This window comes from Talpa europaea, assembly GCF_964194135.1.
Source record: "Talpa europaea genome assembly, chromosome: 9".
Lineage (NCBI taxonomy): Eukaryota > Metazoa > Chordata > Mammalia > Eulipotyphla > Talpidae > Talpa > Talpa europaea.
Genome location: NC_140076.1, coordinates 47,522,803 through 47,542,759, shown reverse-complemented (window position 1 = coordinate 47,542,759; position 19,957 = coordinate 47,522,803). Strand labels below are relative to the sequence as shown.

Below are 19,957 nucleotides of genomic sequence, written 5' to 3'. Positions count from 1 at the left end.
AAAAAATATAGGGCCTCCCCGGTGGCGCAGCAGTTGGCGCAGCAGTTGAGCATTGGGTTTCGAAGCCGACTGCAGCCTCTGCAGCGCCGGTTCAAACCCCAGCTGCTCCCCGGCCACGGGAGGAGGGTCCCACATGGCGCGCAGACCTCTCCTGCCGCCCGCTGCTCCCCTCAGCAGTGTACTTTGGTCCTTCTACCTGCTCTGCTCCCCGCTCTGGCTCTGGTGAATTCTCTCACCCTCCTGCGCTTCTGACTGTACCCAGTGCTTGTATAAATAAATAAATAAACAAACAAATAAATCTTAAAAAAAAAAAGATGTAAAAAATATATAAATAAAAAAATTAAAATGAGGAAAAAAAGGGCGGGTGTCATTGTATTCTAAAATCTGCTGTAATGTAGTTTCAACTACATTTCAAGGACCTTACAGAAGTCGAGTCATTTTTAAAAGGAGCGGGTAAGAGAAGCATGCATAACAGACACTATGTGATGGAAGGGGTAGAAATGAGAACAGGACAGGGGAGAGAAGAGCACAAGGGATTATGGTGATGGTTCACAGGGGAACTGGTGGTGGGGATTTTACGGGGAATACACAATAATGCAAAAGATATAAATAAAAAAATAAGTGTATTTTAAAAAAAGGAGGCGGTAAGAAGCCGGGAGCTGAGATGAAGCAAGTTGCCCAACCTTTCTTCAGATTCATCAGGAGGAAAAGGCGGGTGGCAGCTCAGGGTCCAGGGCCTGCTTCCAGCGCTGGAGGAGGCCGGACCGCTGCGGCCAGGCGGAAGCGCCTCTGCCATTGGCCCGGCGGCGTCTTTACCTGCGCGGGGCCCCCCGGAGCGCAAAGTCCGCTACGACTCGGCGCGGCGGAGCAAGCGGCGGTCCTCCGCGCAGGTGGGCCACCGCCCCGGGCCAGGCAAGATGCCCCTGGGGCTGCGGGGAAAGAAGAAAGCCTCGTCCAAGGAGACTGCCCGTCTGGTGCAGGACGAGCCGGCGGGCGCGGGCAGCGATGGCGGCGGCGCTGGCACCAACAGCCTCCGGTACCCCCCGATCCCTCCACGGCGGCTGGTTTTCCACACGCAGCTGGCGCACGGCAGCGCGACGGGGAGAGTGGAGGATTTCTCCAGCAACAGGGAGCTTTACGACAAGATCGCGGACGTGTTTGCGATTGCGCCGTCCGAGGTAACACAGGTGCCCAGCCTCCCTGCCGCTCGCCCCGGCTGCCTGAAGCTGGCTGCAGGCTGGTGGATCCGCGCTCCCCGGAGCCCCGTGCGCGCGGCGGAGTGGGGTGCGCCCGCGGTGGGGAGGGGTCCGCCCCAGGGGAAGTGAGCGGGCGCTATTTGGAGGAGAACAGGTAAGTACCGGGTTCGGACGGTCACTTTCCCTGTACTAGGAGATCCAGTTTCTAGGAAACTGGGGGCGACCTTTCTTCTTCATGCAAATCAGCGGATATGCTGTTCCAGGCGTGAGCGCCTTCCCAGGGTGGAGAACTGACTAGGCATGTTACTATCCTCTCTACCCCACTTCGTTTGGACTTGAGTCTACTTTATCCTCCGCAGGGCTGGGGGTCACGCTGAGCATCTCCCAGATTAAGAAAAAAATTAAGCGGGGTTGGAGGGGCGAGGGGGATGGGGGATGGCGGAATGCCTATTGGGTGATAAACTGAGGCCTGAACTTTGCCCTGAGTTTATCCTGTGTCACAATCAGCAACTCCTTTTGTGGTGTTTCCGAGAAATTTATTCCCAGGGAATTTTACTTAACGCCTGAAACTAGTTAATAAAGGTTTCAGAGAGGGGAATGAACTCTACGTTTTACACCTCCTCCTTGAAAAGGGGTTGAATTTTGCTTCAATTAGGCTGACTGCTTGCGTTTAGGGAACTGGAGTTCCATATAGGCATCATCTCGAGAGCACTAGTTTGGACCGATGTTTATGTGGCTAATTTCTGCTTAGCCAAACGAATTGCAAATGGAGGTGTGTGTTTAAGAAAATCTTTCCTATCCGTGCTAAACAAAGACACAACATTTTGTTGCCCTGGACTCCTGGGAGTGCCTTGAATTGCCTTTGAATAGCACAGAGAGACATTTATGTATTTGTTCTTTAATGTTTACCAGGTTTGCTCAAGCGCAAGTGAGGTCAAGGCAGAGTTCCAAGAAGAGTTGATAGAGCTTGAAGTATAACCTGTTCTTTTAGGGTACTCAGGTGCTGAGGGGCAATCATAAACTCATTTGTGAATTATTTATATTGATAGGGAGTAGTAGCAATAATAATACTCGTATGTATAGGACTTTTCCATTTAAAAAGCACTTTCACAGGACCAAGTGATGTTTTCTAGGAGAGTCAGGTGGCAGGTGGTTCATTAGGTAGCTAAGGACATGGGTTGGAGACAGGTAAACCTAGATGTGGAAGCAGGTTCTACAGCTTCTAGCTGTTTGGCCTAAAATAAGTTCATACAATTTCAGCCATCTCTATAAAACTGAGATAAAAATATCTCCTTTCAAAGGTTGTTGTAAGGACTGGTGTTCATCTATAATCATAACTCATATGTGCTCAGTGCTTAACATACTCAACTTATATAATAAATACCTAATAGTTTATTGAGAGCGCTGAGATGTCAAGTGTTTGGACTTTGCCTAAAGTCACAGAACAAGCAAGAAAAAAAGCTGGGCTATTAAAACTTGGATCTCTTGGGGCCTCCCCGGTTGCACAGCGGTTGAGCGCTGGGTTGCAAAGCTGCCCGCAGCCTCTGCAGCGCCGGTTCAATCCCCGGCTGCTCCCCAGCCACCAGCAAGGTTCCCACATGGCACGCAGACCTCTCCTGCCCCCCACTGCTCTCCTCAGCAGTGTACTTCGGTCCTTCTGCCTGCTGTGCTCCCCGCTCTGGCTCTGGTGAATTCTCTCACCCTCCCGCACTTCTGACTGTACCCAGTTCTTGTATAAATAAATAAATAAATAAAAATAAATCTTAAAAAAAAATAAAAAAAACTTGGATCTTTTGGCTTTTAAGCTAGTGAGCTTTGTTAGCACAATAAATTAACAATGTTAAATGTCTCTCTATAACTAGGGACTCTAGATTTCATTTCTTTGCATCTTCCTCATAATAGTGCATTCTAAACTCAAGATGCATGATTACATTCAATCTGCTTCATCCCTGAGAAGAAGTGTTAATATATCTGCTTCATAGAGAGGAAACAAAGGGTTTGAAGTTCAGTACTTTCTCAAAACTATACTCAGGAAGTGGCAGAGCCTGGGTTTAATCCCAAAGTTTTGTTTTGTTTTTTTTAAATCCAGATTCAATGAAATCATATTACTGTATTGCTTCCCATGTTTTCCAGGCTGTCTCAGCAATAGCTTGGCAGTCATGTTCAACATTTTCAGTTTCTAATGCACTGACTTGCAAGATAAAATTCCAATATAAAAAGGTGTTTTAATGTGTTATATCAAAGTTCATAAAGAATGCCAAAGATAGGCCTCCCTGGTTTAGCACAGCGCTGTGAAGTTGTCCGCAGCCTCTGCAGCGCGTGTTCGATTCCCGGCCAGCCAGGGAGATACCCACATGGCGCAGCAGACCTCTCCTGTCTTGCCTGCTGCTCCCCTCAGCAGTGCTTTCAGTCTGTCTGCCTGTTCTGCTCCCTGCTCTATCTCTGGTGAATCCTTTCACCCTCCCACGCATCTGGCCTGTACCCCAGTTCTTGTATAAATAAATCTTTAAAAAAAAAGAATGCCAAATATATGTATATTAGTGTGTTTATGTATATAACCAACATTAATGCCAGTTTTCCGTTTGGATTAAAAAGGGTAAGTATATTTAAGATAAAAGCATTTGTCATCATAGTATAGTATATCATGAGTATCTTAGTAGTTAATTTTGAAAAGAAATAGCTTATTAAAATAAAATATGCACAGTGAGATACCATTTCCCATCCTATGCCCTCAGCAATAGGGATAGTGGTATAAATTTTTGAGATGTCAGTGGGGACAAAACAAAGAATTTCCCACTTTGCTAGGTTGAATAGATGTTTCACTTGGAAGTCATGCCTTTTTTTCTAAAGAGATGGTTATGAGGATATAAATAGCACTATATAAAGTGCTTTACCTTCTTTACTGAGTGGGTTGGGAGGAGGGAAGAACTTAATTTGACCTGATAATCAAATGGAGCATATTTAGCTAAACGTACTGGGAGTTCATAATGGGCCCAGGACTGTGGTATCATGTAAGTCTATAATGCATCCTTACCATAGCACAGGATTCAGTTGAAATAAGTAAGGATTTGAGAAGTTCAGCAGCTTGCTCAGAGTCTCTGGGCTGGTATGTGTTGGAGCCAGGATTTGAATTCAGGTTTTCTGGTTCCAAATTCATTACTAAGCAGTATGTCATTCTTGGTAACTGTATTCAGATATGGAAAAACTTCTTTTAAACAGTTATCTTTTAAATTAAAGTTGTAGATTCAACACAAAAATATTTAGTTGCCTCAAAAAAGATGCTGTTTTGTAACTGTTGTGGATTTCATCTATTTCATGGTGCCTGAAGTATGCCATGTATGAATCACTTAAAATTTGTTAGCAATTCTGGGCTCAGTCTGTGATCATTACCTTGAACAGATGGCCAATTATGCAAAATCCCTCATAGCTGATAACAACTAAATGAGCAATTCAGTAAAAAAAGCAAGCAAATTAATCTTGTCTAGAAGAACAGTTAACTCATAATAAATGCAGGGATAAATTTATAAAATGTTTATTGCCATTTTTAAAAATATCCAGGTTATATAAATGAGTTGTTCATTAAACTCCTGAACTGTAGTCATGAACTTTGTTGAAGGATATTTTGAATATTTGACCACTGTAATTGTTTGGAAAGTAGTTTGTGCCATGACATGTTTTAATTCTCTTACTATGTGAAAAGATTTTAGAAGAGAAAATGAATTTGAAAAAACTTTTAGAGAAATCAGCTTTGTAGTTAGCTGATTTACATGTCTAGTATGGAAAACTCAGTTTCTTTATAGAATTGAAAAATTATTTCTTTGGTTATTAGTTGGAAAATGATAAAATAGTAAATAGTTCATTAAAGGAAGGGATCAAGCTAATACACCACTCACCCCTTGATAAATAAAACAGTGTACTTAGGAAGCAGAAAGGCAAGAATGGTGACTTTTAAACATTTGAAACCATAAACACTTTCTTGTAATAAAACCTGGTATTTCTCATCGCTAAAAAAAAATAAAAAATAAGAAAATTGAAACCATGCAAACTCATAATATTTAACATGTAAACATGAGGTTACTTAAAACAAACCTTCTCTTGAAACCTGCCCTTATCCCTATGCTATTACCTTGTTTCTCCTTTTTAGCAGAAGTCAAAGTTGCTGTCTTCAGTGAGATCTATTTTGTATCTCAACTCTCTGCTCAAAACTTTCCAATAGCTCACCATCTCAGAGCGTAATCCAGATGCTATCATGGGGTCTAGGCGCTGTTGTCTTTCTAACTTTCCTTTCTTTTCTAGCCTCTTGGTCTCCTGGCTGTTCCTTGAACACAGGAGTCTTAGGGCTTTTGCACAGGCCGTTGATTCTACCAGAACATAATCTTCCTGCAGTCTCTTCCTTTTTTAAGTCTGCTCACATGTTATCTTCTCAGTGAAGCTGCCACTGATTCATCTCATTAAAATTACAACATGCCTTTTCCTTCCTTCCTTAATTTTCCTTGGTGGCATACTAATATTCTATGTATATTTAATTTGTGTTGATTGTGTCTATTTTCTTCTTCCATCTACTCAGCTCTCAGTTCCACAAAGGCAAGGATTTCATCTATTGTTTACTGATGATAGCCCAAGGACTGAAACATACCTGGAATGTAAAGTATTTGTTACAAATAAAAAAAGACCCTTACAAATACAGTATTTTACATACTGCATCTTTGACATAAAATTTTATTATCAGGTACAATACTGATATCCATTGGTAAATGTTAATTTTTCTGTTCAGTGAGGGGAAAGAGACTGTCTCTGAAGGGGGTAGGAGTGAGAGGTATCACTGATCTTGAAAAGGGACAAGTGAAATACTAGACTGGGAAGTTAAATCAAAGCTACTTTTATCAAATGTTTGCATCTCCTACAAAATCCAGTAATTACAAAGCTGGGGACAGTTAGCAAGCAAAATTGTTTCCTAGAGGAATAGGGTATAGGGAGTTGCTGTGTGAAGCTGCCTAGAAACTGCTTCCTTTTCTCAACCAGCTGGCACCAGTACTCTGCTCTTGTGAAAGTCAGTATTCTGGATTTATGTCGCACTCCTGATAACATCAAGTGTGCTGTCGACTTTTTCATTTTCCAGCCGTGCAGATAACTGGCAAGTGAAATTGTCTTTTTTTAGAGTAAAATGGGGTTCATCACTAACTTACATATAGTGCCCCCGACAGCACCCATACCGAGGGAAAACAAAGGAATGGGAATTCGGTATGAATTGTACCATTAAGGTCTGAGGACTATGAACCAAGTCTAATAAAATTGGGTTGAAAAAGAAAAGCAGGCTCCCACTTTTGGAACTCCTGGCATGCACAGGTAGGCCTTAGCACTGTTTTATTGGACATAAATGATGTCATAGAACATAAGCTTCAGATAAACCACTCTGTGACTGTGATGGATTAAGACAAAAATAAAACTGTTTTTGTGATGATGTCTGACTAGGCAAAAAAACATGAGCATTGTCCAAACCATGAACATGGACCAGGCACCCCCTGCCTTGACTGATAGAGGTGATTGCTGCTTCTCTCCCAGTCACAGCATTAGCTTTCATCATTTCTCCCACGTGATAGATGGCTTGCTAAAATAGTCATAGTTGCCTCCACTTCTGACAGCATCCTCTCCAGAACAAGCACATGCTTCCTTTAATCTGCCCCCAAATCTAACCTAACACTCTGTTAGTGAGCAGCCCACAGTTCCCTGTGTTTCAAGGAGGAAGACACTAGATGTGAAAATTCCTGGTGGTCTTTGGTGGTTGTTACTGCTGGATTATTGTGATGTGGATACTAAAGTGGCATCTGGCATCCTGAATATGGTTTCTTTTTTCTTTTTTTTTTTTAAAGATTTATTTATTTTAATACAAGAACTGGGATACAGGCCAGGTGTGCGGGAGGGTAAGAGGATTCACCGGGGACAGAGCGAGGAACAGAACAGGCAGACTGATGAAGCACACTGCTGAGGGGAGCAGTGGGCAAGACAGGAGAGGTCTGCTGCTCCATGTGGGACCCTCGCCGGCTGGCGGGGATCAAACCCGTGCTGCAGAGGTTGTGGACAGCTTCACAGTGTGGCGCTCAACCACCTGTGCCACCAGGGAGGCCCTCTTATCTATTTGCTTCTGTTGTACCAATCTTAAAAACCAAAAGCCTGAAGTTACTTGCTGATTTAATCCTTTTGGGTTCTTATAATAAAATGCCACCAACTGAGTGGCTACAAGTAGCATTAATTTATTGCTGCCCGTCTCGGAGGCTGGTAATCTAAGATTATGGTACAAGCATGGCCCGCTTTGGTGAGGGCCCACTTCCTGGAACTTTCTTGCTATATTCTCAAATATAGCAAGGGTTAGTAGCAAGTGAAGTCTCTGGAGCCTCCTTGATAAGGGACAAATCCTGTTCATGATTTAAGTACTTCCCAAATGCTCCTCCAATTAATTCCATCACCTTTGGGTTATGATTTCAACATTTGAATTTTTGGTGGGGGACACGTTCATTTCATAGCACTTACAAGTGACCCCTACCGGCCATGCAGTGCCTCCTGTTCCTGCCTACCTCTTTTGTCATGTCCTGTGCCTGCTGCTCTAATCTCATCTCCTAACAAAAACATTTACATCTCTTCCTGAGCACTGGAACTTTTAAAAATTATGTTAGATGGTTTAGTTCCTCCACATATTTGATAAGTAAATAACATGAATACATCAGATAAAACTGAAAATGTAGACAGAAATGAGACTACAAACGTTCTTGAAGCTGTACAGATTTTATTCTTTGTACGACGAGTATAATACAAATGTTTTTTGGTAGTGGATTGATTGCTGCTTCGTGATTTATAAAGTAGAAAGAGAGCTAACCATTCATTTGCTATGTTTTCTTTATAAATATTTGGTTTAAGTTGAATATAATGGTATTTTCTAGAATTATACAGTACCACCTGAGAAGTTCTAAATATATTACTGTCATTATGTAAGCTTACTATCCTCATCAGCACGAACCTCACTTTTATAGGAAACACTTAAGCAAAAAAAAAAAAAAAAAAAAAAAAAAAATCCATGACTCATGTTGAGAAGTGGGAGGATAATCTAACTAGCTGCCCTACAGCCTTATTGCTATCATGGAGATAAGAAACAGATAACATTATTTTCTGTGTTGAAAATCCCTTGAAGTCAGTGTGTGAACAATTCTAGAATAATATCCAGACCTCTGGGAAGAGGCTGACTCCCCCAAGCCTCAAAGGCTGATGACTGGTGCCTTTGCCCTCCCTCACCTGTCTCTGCTGCTCCAGCCATCCTGAATGGATGTGGAAGGCTCTTGCTGGTTGTAAGAGATGGAGATCCTCAGATTTATTTATGCATGTGAGACTGGGATATAAGCCAGAGGTGCAGGGGCAGGGGTAGGGGTGTATGTGAGAGGATTCACCAGAGACAGAGTGGGGAGCAGAATGGGCCACTCTACTAAAATACACTGCTGAGGGGAGCAGTGGGAGAAACAGGAGAGGTCTGCTGAGCCATGTGGGTAGCTCCCTGGCTGGGGATCAAACTCATGTTGCAGTGGCTGGCGATAGCTTGATAGTGCTGAGACTTAACCCCTGCACCACCAGGGAGGCCCATGTTTTTATAATTTTTATTGTAAGAATATAAAAGGAGGCAAAAAAGCGCAGAGCAACTTCTGCAGCTGCTCAGTCAGGTTCCATGGACAACTGGAACATCTTTCATGATGTCCAGGTGACAGCAATATTTCTGGATTCTGGGGAACCAAGAGCAAGAGTAGTTGTCTTTCACCTTCCATCTCAATCCATCTCTCTCCCACTTCTTATTCTGCTTGCTCTTTTTTTTTTTTTTAAAGATTTATTTATTTATACAAACACTGGGTACAGTCAGAAGTGAGGGAGGGTGAGAAAATTCACCAGAGCCAGAGCGGGGAACAGAACAGGCAGCATGATGAAATACACTGCTGGGGAGAGCAGCGGGCGCGGCCGGAGAGGTCTGCACACCATGTGGGACCCTCACCCGGCGGCCGGGGATCGAACCGGCTCTGCAGAGGCTGTGGGCAGCTTCACAGGCCCAGCGCTCATCCGCTGCGCCACCAGGGGAGGCCCTTATTCTGGGCTTTTGGCCCTTACCCTTCTGGTTTTGCTTTTTTTTGACCCTTATTGCCTCATCACTTTGTCTTTATCCCTGCCTCTATTCTTTCTGTGTCCTCTCTGTCTCAAATTTGAACTCCCTGAGAATCTGTTGTGTTGGTGAGTCAGGATGTAGTACAGATGGGACAGGGTCCTGGGCCCATGCGGCTAATCTCTGGTCCAGCCTACAGGGTTACATGGTACAAAGGCAGGTGATCAGTGATAAGGAGTCTTACTGGAGAAGACAGTAGGTGTGACAGGTATTCTGAGTCTTCTTAAATTAGGGGTGTGGCAGCTATCTTCCATGGCCTGTCCAGAACTTGAAACTACTTTCAGTTGTCTGACTTTTAGGTATTGATCCTCCCTACCTGGAAATCTTATTTTTTCCCTGTTAATTCTGCTAAAAGTTATAAACTTATTAAAAATTAAGGGTTTATTTGAGCAAAAATCAATTTGAATTCGGCAGTGTCTAACAGGAAGTGGTTAGGGGTATTCCACAGACAGGAGCTAGGGGCAGGTTTTTACAGAGATGGCATGGAGGCAAAGCCAGGAAATAACCTAACTGACTATTGCGGAAGGGGTTGACTATTTGGGAGAGCTTAGTTGCCTGTTTGTGATTGGTTGTCTGTAAATTTGTTTTTTTAAATTTTGAGGCATTTTCAGCTGTACATTGTTATTTGCTTAGGTTAAAGGATGCCTCATTGATTTACATTAACTCTTATGCTGCAAGCCTCAGAAGTCATTACTTACAGCCTTGCCTCTCGCCTCAGGACTAGATTCCATGCCTCTCTGCTGAGCTTCCAATTGTGTCTCAGTTCCATAAGGGAGGGAGAGGGAGAGGTGTGAGCATACCTGTGTATACCTAGGTGAGCTTAAACACCTCCCCCAATCCCACCCCTTCTAATCCAGTTAGGAGCACACTACACATCTGTTTTATATAATCACTTGTAGCAGAAATGAAGGAATGAAACCAAGAGAGATGTTACGGTCTGGGAATGGCGGTCACTGGGGTCCTTGTGGTGCCCCAGAGAGCCACCAGTTTGTCCTTAATGCTAGGAGAGCTGATAAGTGTATTTAATGCCAATAAGCCATTTTAGTAATTTGTCAGTCCCCATGTCTTCTGAAAAGGTTTCCTGTGCCCCCTTTGATTTCCTCTGTCTCTTTAAGATAAACTTCCACACCTAGGGTTAATCAGGTGTGTTCCTGAAAACTACTTATTCAGGTAAAAGTAATTAACAGATATCTTTGGGCTGGATCCTTGCTGAGGTTGACAAAGAGGGAGTCAACTGAGGCTGAATGACTGTCACTTTCTCTGCGTTGGAATGTAAGAAACGGGCCTTTCTCACTCATCTTAGAAACTATCACTCTACTGTTGGATTTATTGAGTATTCTAGATTTTAGTGTTAAAAAAATGTGGAGTATGAAATTGAAGTTGGGGCATGACTAGCCCCAGGGAAATCCTGGGCTTCTATGGATAAATGAAAGGAAAGAAGTGAGCTTAGATCTTGTCAGTGATAGAACATTTGCCTTTTGGAAACCTATGTGACATTTTGTAAGCAGTGACTAAGAAGCTCAAGAACTTGAGCCTTTAGAAAAAGTATTTGCTATCGTATAAAAAATTCTCCCTGGAGGTGATCAGAGCACGTGTAGTGGAACAATTCCAGCTTAAAAAAAATATCCAGGATCTATCTCAGTCTGAAAAAGTGAGTTTCTTAAGTTGTTTTTAACTTTAAGTAGGTTTAAATGGGATACACATAACAAGTTTGACAACATGGTAGTTTTGTGAAATTTACATATCTGTATGTTGCATTAATGAAGTAGTGGTTATGTGATTGACATAACACATATTTCACGATCCAGCCCAGAACCTTAACCTCAAATGTGCATCTTCTCATAGTTGATGGTTGCCGTGTATTCTGTGTGTGGTTTGGTTGCTCCCTTTCGCCTTCCGTTGTTTACTTGTTTACTTCCCCCTTCCTGTCTTAATATTCCCTCCTTTGTGTAAAGGTGAGTGAGGGCAGGCAGGCATATTTTGAGAATTAAGGAGAACATAATTACTGTTGAATCTGCACGATTACTACTTTACTTGTGTTATCTTTTCTGAAATGGTAACTTTCCAGAAACCCCCAAGTAACTACAATCTATAGATGAGGTAATGAGCTCGCGGCAAAAGTAAATCATTCAAGTCACATAGTCCAAAGGGATATCTCTGATCTTTGGTTTGTGTGCCAAAGCTCATGCTCTTTTCTTACTAGTTTCTAGCCTTGTTGTACCTAATGGTTCCTTCTATATCAAATATTGTGTGAGACCATTTTTTACCATCCTGAAATAAAAATGTAAACAATATTATCTATCAGTTTACATAATTTTAAGCTAATATATTCCTTAATTCTAATATTAGTAACAAATATGAATTTCAACATGCATAAATGCTTGGGAAAACTACCTTAGCTATGAAGAAGCAATCAGGTGCTTGTACCTACTTATTGTATGGATTTTAAAAGAGTAAGAATAAGACAACAGTCAACTGAATATTGTGGATTCTTTATGCTCCATTTTGAAACAGGGATAAATATTTGTAGATTTTAGAATCACCATAATGTAACATTGGAGCAGACTGCATTGGAGCAGACTGAGGTACATGTTTTAGGCTGAAGATTCAAGTAACATGAAGAGCATTGCTGTCAGTGACTTGATTTCTGAAATGATGAACAACTCTTGGTAAGATTCTGCACAACAAGTCTTTCTTTGACTTTAGAGGTCATTTCAGTCCAGGAAAATTTATAACAAAAAATGCTTTATCAGTTAAAGAATTAGGGTCCGGGCTTAAATAGTTTTTCTTCCCAACAGGAAATGTCTAGAAGGACATTTTAAAATAATGTGGAATGTCAACAGCTCTTCACTGAGCTGGACTTCTCTGAGCTCGAGAGTTCATAGAATTTCTTTCTCATCCTCTCTCTCCCAAATGCCAGTAGTGTCACATACACTATTGCAATGACCAAAAAAGTCCCCACAAAATTTCAAATTGTTTCATTAGAGGCCAATTGTCACTTTACTCCTGTAGCAACATTATAGCTAGTTGCCTGGGGTCCAATAATTTCTCTGCACTCTGAAGTAAAAGATAAGGAGGGAGGCTAGAAAAGCAGCAAGAGGAAGAATCAATAGAAAGACATCCTATAGGTTTTACACTTTTAGCTTTAGGATCAGTCTGAAAGGATTGAATGATACAGAGTTGGAACATGTACTTGGTGTGTTAAATTTGTGATATTCCATGCTCTGGTAATATTTGAAAGCAACACATGTTGCCATGGTTATTTAGTTGGTTTCACAGGGCCCTCTGCTTTGAGGGCAGTCTAATGGGGAGGTGGGATTCAGGGTAGAGTGGCATGCCCAGGCTTCACTCATGGAGATGCTACTCTCTGAGTCTCAGTTTTTTCATGGGCAAAATGCACAATTAATACCTATCTTATAGGATTGATGTGACAATTGAGTGAAATAGCATGTTAGGTGTCTGGAATAGTGGTTCAGTCAATGTTAATTTTCTTTTCAAAAAGTTGCTTTTTGGGGCATATTTGACACTTTTTTTGACTTTTAACTTTTCTATGCTAAGACTTGTGCTATTTTCATTCTGAGCAAGATTACCTCAGTGCTAAAGGATAGAGGAAGAATTCTACTACTGCTTTTCCTTAACATCCTAATCATGTTTCCCCTTTTGCCCCACGCTGTCTTGATGTTAGCATTCTGAACTGGGAACATGCTTATCGGACCAGCTTAAGAGAAGATGCATTATAAATAGGTGACCCTGTAATTTATGTTACAAGCCTGGGTACTTTGCAGAGTGGCTGGAACAACAGCAGTCAGCTGGTGCCTGGAATCATCCTATCAGAACCAAATTGCTTACTGGAAACAGGGGAGAAAAATGTGATGTGAGAACGTTTATCATACATTTGCTAATAAAGCACCAACAATATATAAGCCAGTTCCCTTGGGCAGTAAGGAAAAGTTTTCATTATAGGCAACTAGGGAAGGCTGGGGGTGGGGAGAGGAGTGTGTGGTGATATAAATAGAAACAGGTAGTGAGGGCGCAGTGTCAGCGCCCAGCCAGGAGCCTCTGGTACTCCTCGTCCTGGCCCCAGCTCTGGCTCAGAGATACATTCCTGGGAGTTGAGGATGGAGTCTCTGGTAGCCTGCCAGCTGCTTCGGGAAGTCTGCTGACCCTGCTGGGTCGTCTTCCCCTCTCCTTTAAATGCCCTGCCTGCCTCAGTCCCAGGAGTCTTTAGGCAGGAATGACAATTATGTTGGCAAGCAGAGGGTGGGAAGAAGCTGCTGAGAGTGGGAAGTTGACACTGGTAATAAACACTGGGCAAAGTCAAAGTCCTTCCACAGGGGCTGTGACTAGTATCTCCAAGTCCTGTTGATTTTATACTTTCAGGTTTAAGTTCAGAACTCGATTCTTGGCAGCTGCTGTTCATCTTTTTCATCTCTGTTCTTACAGATCTCTATCCCTGGGTGGGAGATGGTTCAAAATACAGCAACTCTGAGCCTAGAAGAATGTTCACACAGTCAGATTCAGGACTATCCTCACTTGTGTAATTAGCCACATTGACCCTATTCTGTGGTGAATTTTTTAACGTGTAATTTAATGAATTTTGATAAATTTAAGTGTTGGAGGTGGTGAGTTTGCTTCCTCCCCTCCTCCTAACCCTTTGTCACCTCTCCTGTGTAGGACATTTTTATCACTTCTTAACATCCTTTAATACATTTTCCAAATGTCTTTCAGGTGTCCTACTTTACAATGAAAATAAATTTCAGTCTCTCTCAAAATGTTTATAGATTTGCAAATGGCCTACATTTCCCCCCAGAAAGTGCTTATCCCTTTCTGTCAGAAATTCTGTTCTGGGTGATGGTAAGACCACCCTTCCCAGTTACTCCATTTGGACACCTGGGTGGCTCACCATGCTCATCTTCCAATCTTCCATGATTCATTTGGGTAGTTTTAAAACATCACATGCTTTGTAGATATTTTGAGGCTTGTAAGCCTGCTTCTGGGCTAATATGAGCATGACATTCCATGAGCATTCTGCTGCACAAATTAAAAAAAAATGATTCAGAATCTTTTGCAATCTAACGGCAATTTTTATGAGTTATTTTTGAATGTTTATTTGATAAATTGGAAAGCTTAATTACAGATCTCTTTAGTAATAATTATAATATACAATAATGTTTTAGAAACCACCCTACTACATTGTCTCAGATGTAAAGTGTCTCCTTGTCAGAGTCTCTCCTTTCCCTTCTAAGTTTTTCTCTGTCTTACATGTCAAATAAGAGGAGACTTTAAAGAAGATAAGTAGTTTAGAAAGCTGGAAAATTTGAGACAGCACCTCTCACAAGGGGAATAGCAGTGATTTATGATGCCTTTAAAATTGGCATGCACTGTTAGACTTGCAGCACTGTTAGACTAGGATAAAGCTCAGATAGCTCCTGACTGGAAGAATATTGTAGAAAAGGATGATATATAGAGAGAGCTATACACATTTGATTTATCATACTGATTGGTTTAGTGCCTGTGTGACATCCACAAAGGAAAGACTAAAACCTATCCTTATAACTTTCCCTTGTGTTTTAGGAATTGCTTTTGGGATTTTGACATTCTTTGCTATGTAGTTGCTTTGATTAACTACTTCTTTTGATTAGCACAAGAAAATGTTCTTTGGCTACTGTGGGAAGTGATTTGATAGATTAAAAGTATGCATTTAATTTTTCCTTTTTGGGATAAAATTACTTTTGTCATATTTTGTTCCTTTAAAAACACTGGAAAAAAGTAGTTCCAGAGAAGAAGGAGTACAAAGGATGATTCACCTTTTATTTAAGACTTGCCAGTGTTGACCCAGAGCAGCTAATTTAGAAGTGAATCATTTATAGAAAGTTCTACACAGTTCGAGGCAGGGTTTTGTACAATATCCTCATGAACAACTAAATAAAGCATACCATATCAGGTTTCTAACTATGTCTTGTTGCCAATTTTATATCTTTTCCAAATTGAAACTTGTTTCTAGATGACTTAGCTATTGACAAGGTGGAAGCAAAGGTACTATATATATAAGATAATGTATGTTTTAAAACAAATCTTAGAAATTTAGTCTATATGTTATACTGGAAAAACTATAGGCTTTGGATTTTAAATGACTATAATACAAAGAAAGTAATAAATCAGTTTGAAATAACTGGAAGAAATAATTTTAAAATTATATTAAATAAAATTCAGTGTGTTAATATTTTGATATTTATTAACCATTGACTGCATTTGATTTTTAAAGCCCATTTACGCATAACTCTTTTCTGCAAGGCATCTTAACTCCTATAAACACAGTCTGTTTGGCTCCGTAAAGAGCGCAAACTGTGTAGTCTCTGTCTTCTCATTTTCAGCTCAAAGTTGAGTTTATAGTTACATCATGGTTATGGTATTATGAGTTAGAAAAAGTCCAGAAGTCTGAATTCTGGTTTTGACTGCCACTTACTAGCCCTGTGACCTTAATGGGTCTGAGCTGGTTTTCTTCTCCACACAGGGTATAGTGGTGCCCTATCCTCATGACCGGACTCTAAGAGATAAGGTGAATTAGTGCTTTAGGAAGTGACCTGTAACTTACATGTTTCTCTGTAGATATTACGTGTCAGAGAAGCAGCACACAGGGGAAAGAGCTTGGAGTTGGACAGCCAGGTTTTTGCTCCATATACTACCCTATGATCTTACACAAGCATTTTATCTTGGTTTTATTTTCTTAAAAAAAATAAATGGAAAGATTGGTGACAGAAATTGTATCAGTTTCTGGTGTAAAATATTAATGATTCTCTGTGTATGTGTGTGTATATGTGTGTGTGTGTTTCTTATGATAGAACTTTTTGATTGTATTTTTATTGAGGTAACAATGATTTATAACAATGTATATGAGAACTTTTCAGTTCCGTTCTCTTAGTGACTTTTAAATACTCAGTACAGTATTAACTATAGTCACCATGCTGTACATTATGCCCCTGGGACATACTTATTTTATAACTGAAAGTTTGTACCTTTTTTTTTTTTTAAAGATTTATTTATTTATGCATACAAGAGCTGGGGTATAGGCCAGAGATGCGGGGGTTGAGAGGATTCACCAGAGACAGAGTGGGGAACAGAACAGGCAAACTGACTGAAATACACTGCTGAGGGGAGCAGTGGGCGAGACAGGAGAGGTTTGCTTCGCCATGTGGTTTTCCCTCTGGCCGGCTGGAGATCAAACTCGTGCTGCAGAGGCTGTGGATTGCTTCATAGTGTGGTATTTAACCCCTTGCGCCACAGGGAGGCCCAGTTTGTACCTTTTTTGACCTTTATCCATTTTGTCCCTAGCCTCTGGCAACCACCAATCTCTTTTCTGTGTTTATGAGGTCAGGGTTTTGTTGCTTCTAGTAATCAATTCGTGTTTCTTGGACCTTAATTTTGATTAAAAATTTTCTTCTAGACCTTTCACTTCCTAGTTCATTCACTTGCACAATACCTTACGAAAGTGGGAGCCACTATCCAAACTGTACAGCTAAGAGGGATGAGCAGGTATCCCAGTATATGAATATAATCGAAGCATTAGGGTTTTAGAAATTCCTTGATAGAACACATTTAACACATATATTTTTTTAAACCATGTTGCACAAGATACTCAGAGCTTTGTGGAGGAAATATTAACACAATTCTGTCACTGTGGCTTGGCTAGAGCTATTCCCTTCTGTTCAAGCATTCAGGGTAAGTGAGTAATTTTTCCCTCTAATAATTATTTTGCTCTTAGTTTCAAGTTAGTTTTAATTCCTGCTATTTTAAGGGCAGTTAACTAGATAGAGGTAAAATAATCTGTGTCCTGTTTTAGAGAAAGTCTTTGAATGTTAGATAAGAATAAATCCGCTGAAACCTTAGTCATTGACAAAGGAAACATAATCTAAGTGGTTTTCTTGTGTATACAAAAAAAGTGCAGTGTTAACCCCTGATGGAAGTATGGTTTAGTTACTAGATTTGTTATTATGTACCATCTCTTTGTTTTCTGTAATGGCATTAACTGATATTTCTATAATGCTTATTTTAGAAAACATGTAAAATGTTAGCAAGGTTAGTGGGGAAGATTGAAATGTAGGAAAGCAGCTGTATTAAAATATTTAGTAATACTGCTACTTCAAGTAACCACAAGAGGTAACTGCTCCACTTATAATTAATGTCACATGCACAAATAATACAGTGCCAACTGCACAAGTCTGTGATTTCTCCCAGGGATCTTTGGAACATGTAGAATTTTGGCCAACTCAGTTCCTGTTTAAGGAAAGAATTAAACAAAAGAGAGTTGTAAGTGAACTTCCTGGAGTTTTCAAAATGAATATGATATGTTTTGGAGAGATTTGTAACTTGGTGTGGGACAGAATATCTTTTGAAGTACTCATGACAAATGATTTATTTAATTCTATTCACAAATTGCATCTGTGGCAGAGAAAAAGCAGTAATAATTTATATTAATGGCTTTATACAGTAGCTCAAGCTTTTTCTAGCCACATTGAGTTTCAAAGGTTAATAATGATAACCATGTGATAAGAACTGGAAAATAACAATTGAAATTTAGATGCACAGTAGGAATATTGTTCAAGAGTGATCCTTCAATCACAAAATGTTAATGGATAATGTAATTTGTGGAGAAAGATTAAGTCATCCTGGTTATGATGTTTAAAAGGAACAAAATCTGTTATTTTCTGGAAAAGTCATGCAATTTAAGAAGCTGTCAAGCACAAGTAAAATAATGTTCAAAAAGTACCTGTATTCCAGGATAATAATAACCTTTACATACAGCTTTTTAGTTTAAAAAGTACTTACATATGGTCTCTTACTGTGTTTTTTTGTGACCTCTGTGTGATATAGACAATCTTTACTAAAGCCCTGCAGACCAAGGAAGTCAAATGACTAAGCTCACTGAGAATACACAGTGGAAACTAGATCCAAGTCCTTTACCTTTTAATCCATTGTATTTTTCTCTTCACTTCCTTTTCTTTTTTAACAGTCATTGCAAGGATGCAGTAGCTCCTCTTGGAGATCTATTAATTTTGTTGATTTTGTAAGTAAGGGGGAGGTACTCTTTTGTACTGAAATTTTTGATAGAGTAGGTAGAATATGAAATTAGGATAAGGGTGCATAATATGTCAACACATAAAAAGAAACACAGTTCATCATGCACTTCCCTGAGTTTTTAAAGGGTAAAATGAGAGAGTAGGAAGGAAGAACTTTTAAAACAGAAGAATTATGAATACAAAATACAATGCTTCTATCAGTAGGTATCTTTTACTTGAAAGTAACAGAAAATCCAACCCAGAATAGATTGATTAAATTATTTGCTCTTGTAACTAAACTTTCTGAGATAGAGCTGTGGATCAGATAGGACATCTTCAGCTGTAAGAACACATAGCTACTTACTCAAACCAACCGGCACAAGAGAACTTATTTTACATAAAAAAGTAGAGTGGATTCCAGAGTTGATTAATAGAGTAACTTACATTGTCAAGCATCTGGGTTTACCTTTCCTGGCATTAGTCTCTTCCTTAGTTGGTAGTAAGTTGGTGGTGGCAATTCCTAGACCACATATAGATAAGGCAGCATTCAGTAAGAGAAGGGTTTTGTCTCTTAACTATGTTTGTTTCTTGGGACTGAAAACTGTTTCTCAGAAACATCTTGGACATCTTCCTCTCTGTCTCGTTGGCCAGGATTAGGCCATATGTATACTCCTAAATCATTATCACTTAGACTAATTTAAATTTTATGCCTGAAGCAGGAAGTGTGAATTACCTTCCTCCAAAGCACACAGGAGGTGGTGTTATATCTGATACCTGAAGGCTAGTGAGGATGGAAAAAGAATGGACAACTTCATTGTCCACTACTATCTTTAGTTAAAAGACTGAAGCCGGAGGCTCTGGCCTATATGTGTCAGCTTTGTCCCAGGCTCACTTCTCTAATGTTTGTAGTATGGTCTAGTTTTAGACTTCATATCTTGAGAGAGAGCAAGCCACTGAGCCTGTGTGTGAGTGCACAAGATATAGGAGGGTGTGGGATTGATCCAGCAATATAATAATAGTTCAGGGAATCTTCCATGATCTGGCCCAGAAGGGCAATATCTTTCTCCTCCAATTAATCTATCTCTCTATAAATAATGGCACAATAAAAAGTGTACAAGACAATAAGAGAAATATCTAGCTACTAAAAGTTTACAAAGTAGCATGTGGTCTCAAAACATGTATGAAAGTTAATAGGTATATAGAAAAAGAAGAAATAATGTTAGCTATCAGGTTTCTAGGTGGTGATAATAGAAAACATACTAGTTCAATGAAACTTTACTGGACTGGGATGATATTGACAGACATAAGCTAGGTTTAGAAGTTGGACTTTAGCTATGATATTTTTGGCCAAAAGAATTTCATGTGCCAATAAATGGAAAATATAAAATTGATGAAGACATGGTATTCTAGAACTGAGCTGTCTAATATGGTAGCTACTAGCCAAATAAGGCTACTGAATACTTTAAATATGACTGGATCTTAATAAAAAACTGTCTCAATTTTTCTATGTTGAA

At 40.2% G+C, this 19,957-nt stretch overlaps 1 protein-coding gene across 1 annotated transcript in view; it reads left to right on the top strand.

Moving 5' to 3' along the window:
- Positions 1–824: 824 nt before the first annotated feature.
- Positions 825–19,957, top strand: part of GIPC2 (GIPC PDZ domain containing family member 2) — a gene marked incomplete at its 3' end in the record, with an annotated part of 68,533 nt that continues 49,400 nt past the window's right edge. The window contains exon 1 of the mRNA XM_084242065.1: positions 825–1,178. Within this exon, the coding sequence (XP_084098191.1) occupies positions 918–1,178 (261 nt within the window). The 5' untranslated portion in view covers positions 825–917. The remainder of the gene's footprint in view (positions 1,179–19,957) is intronic.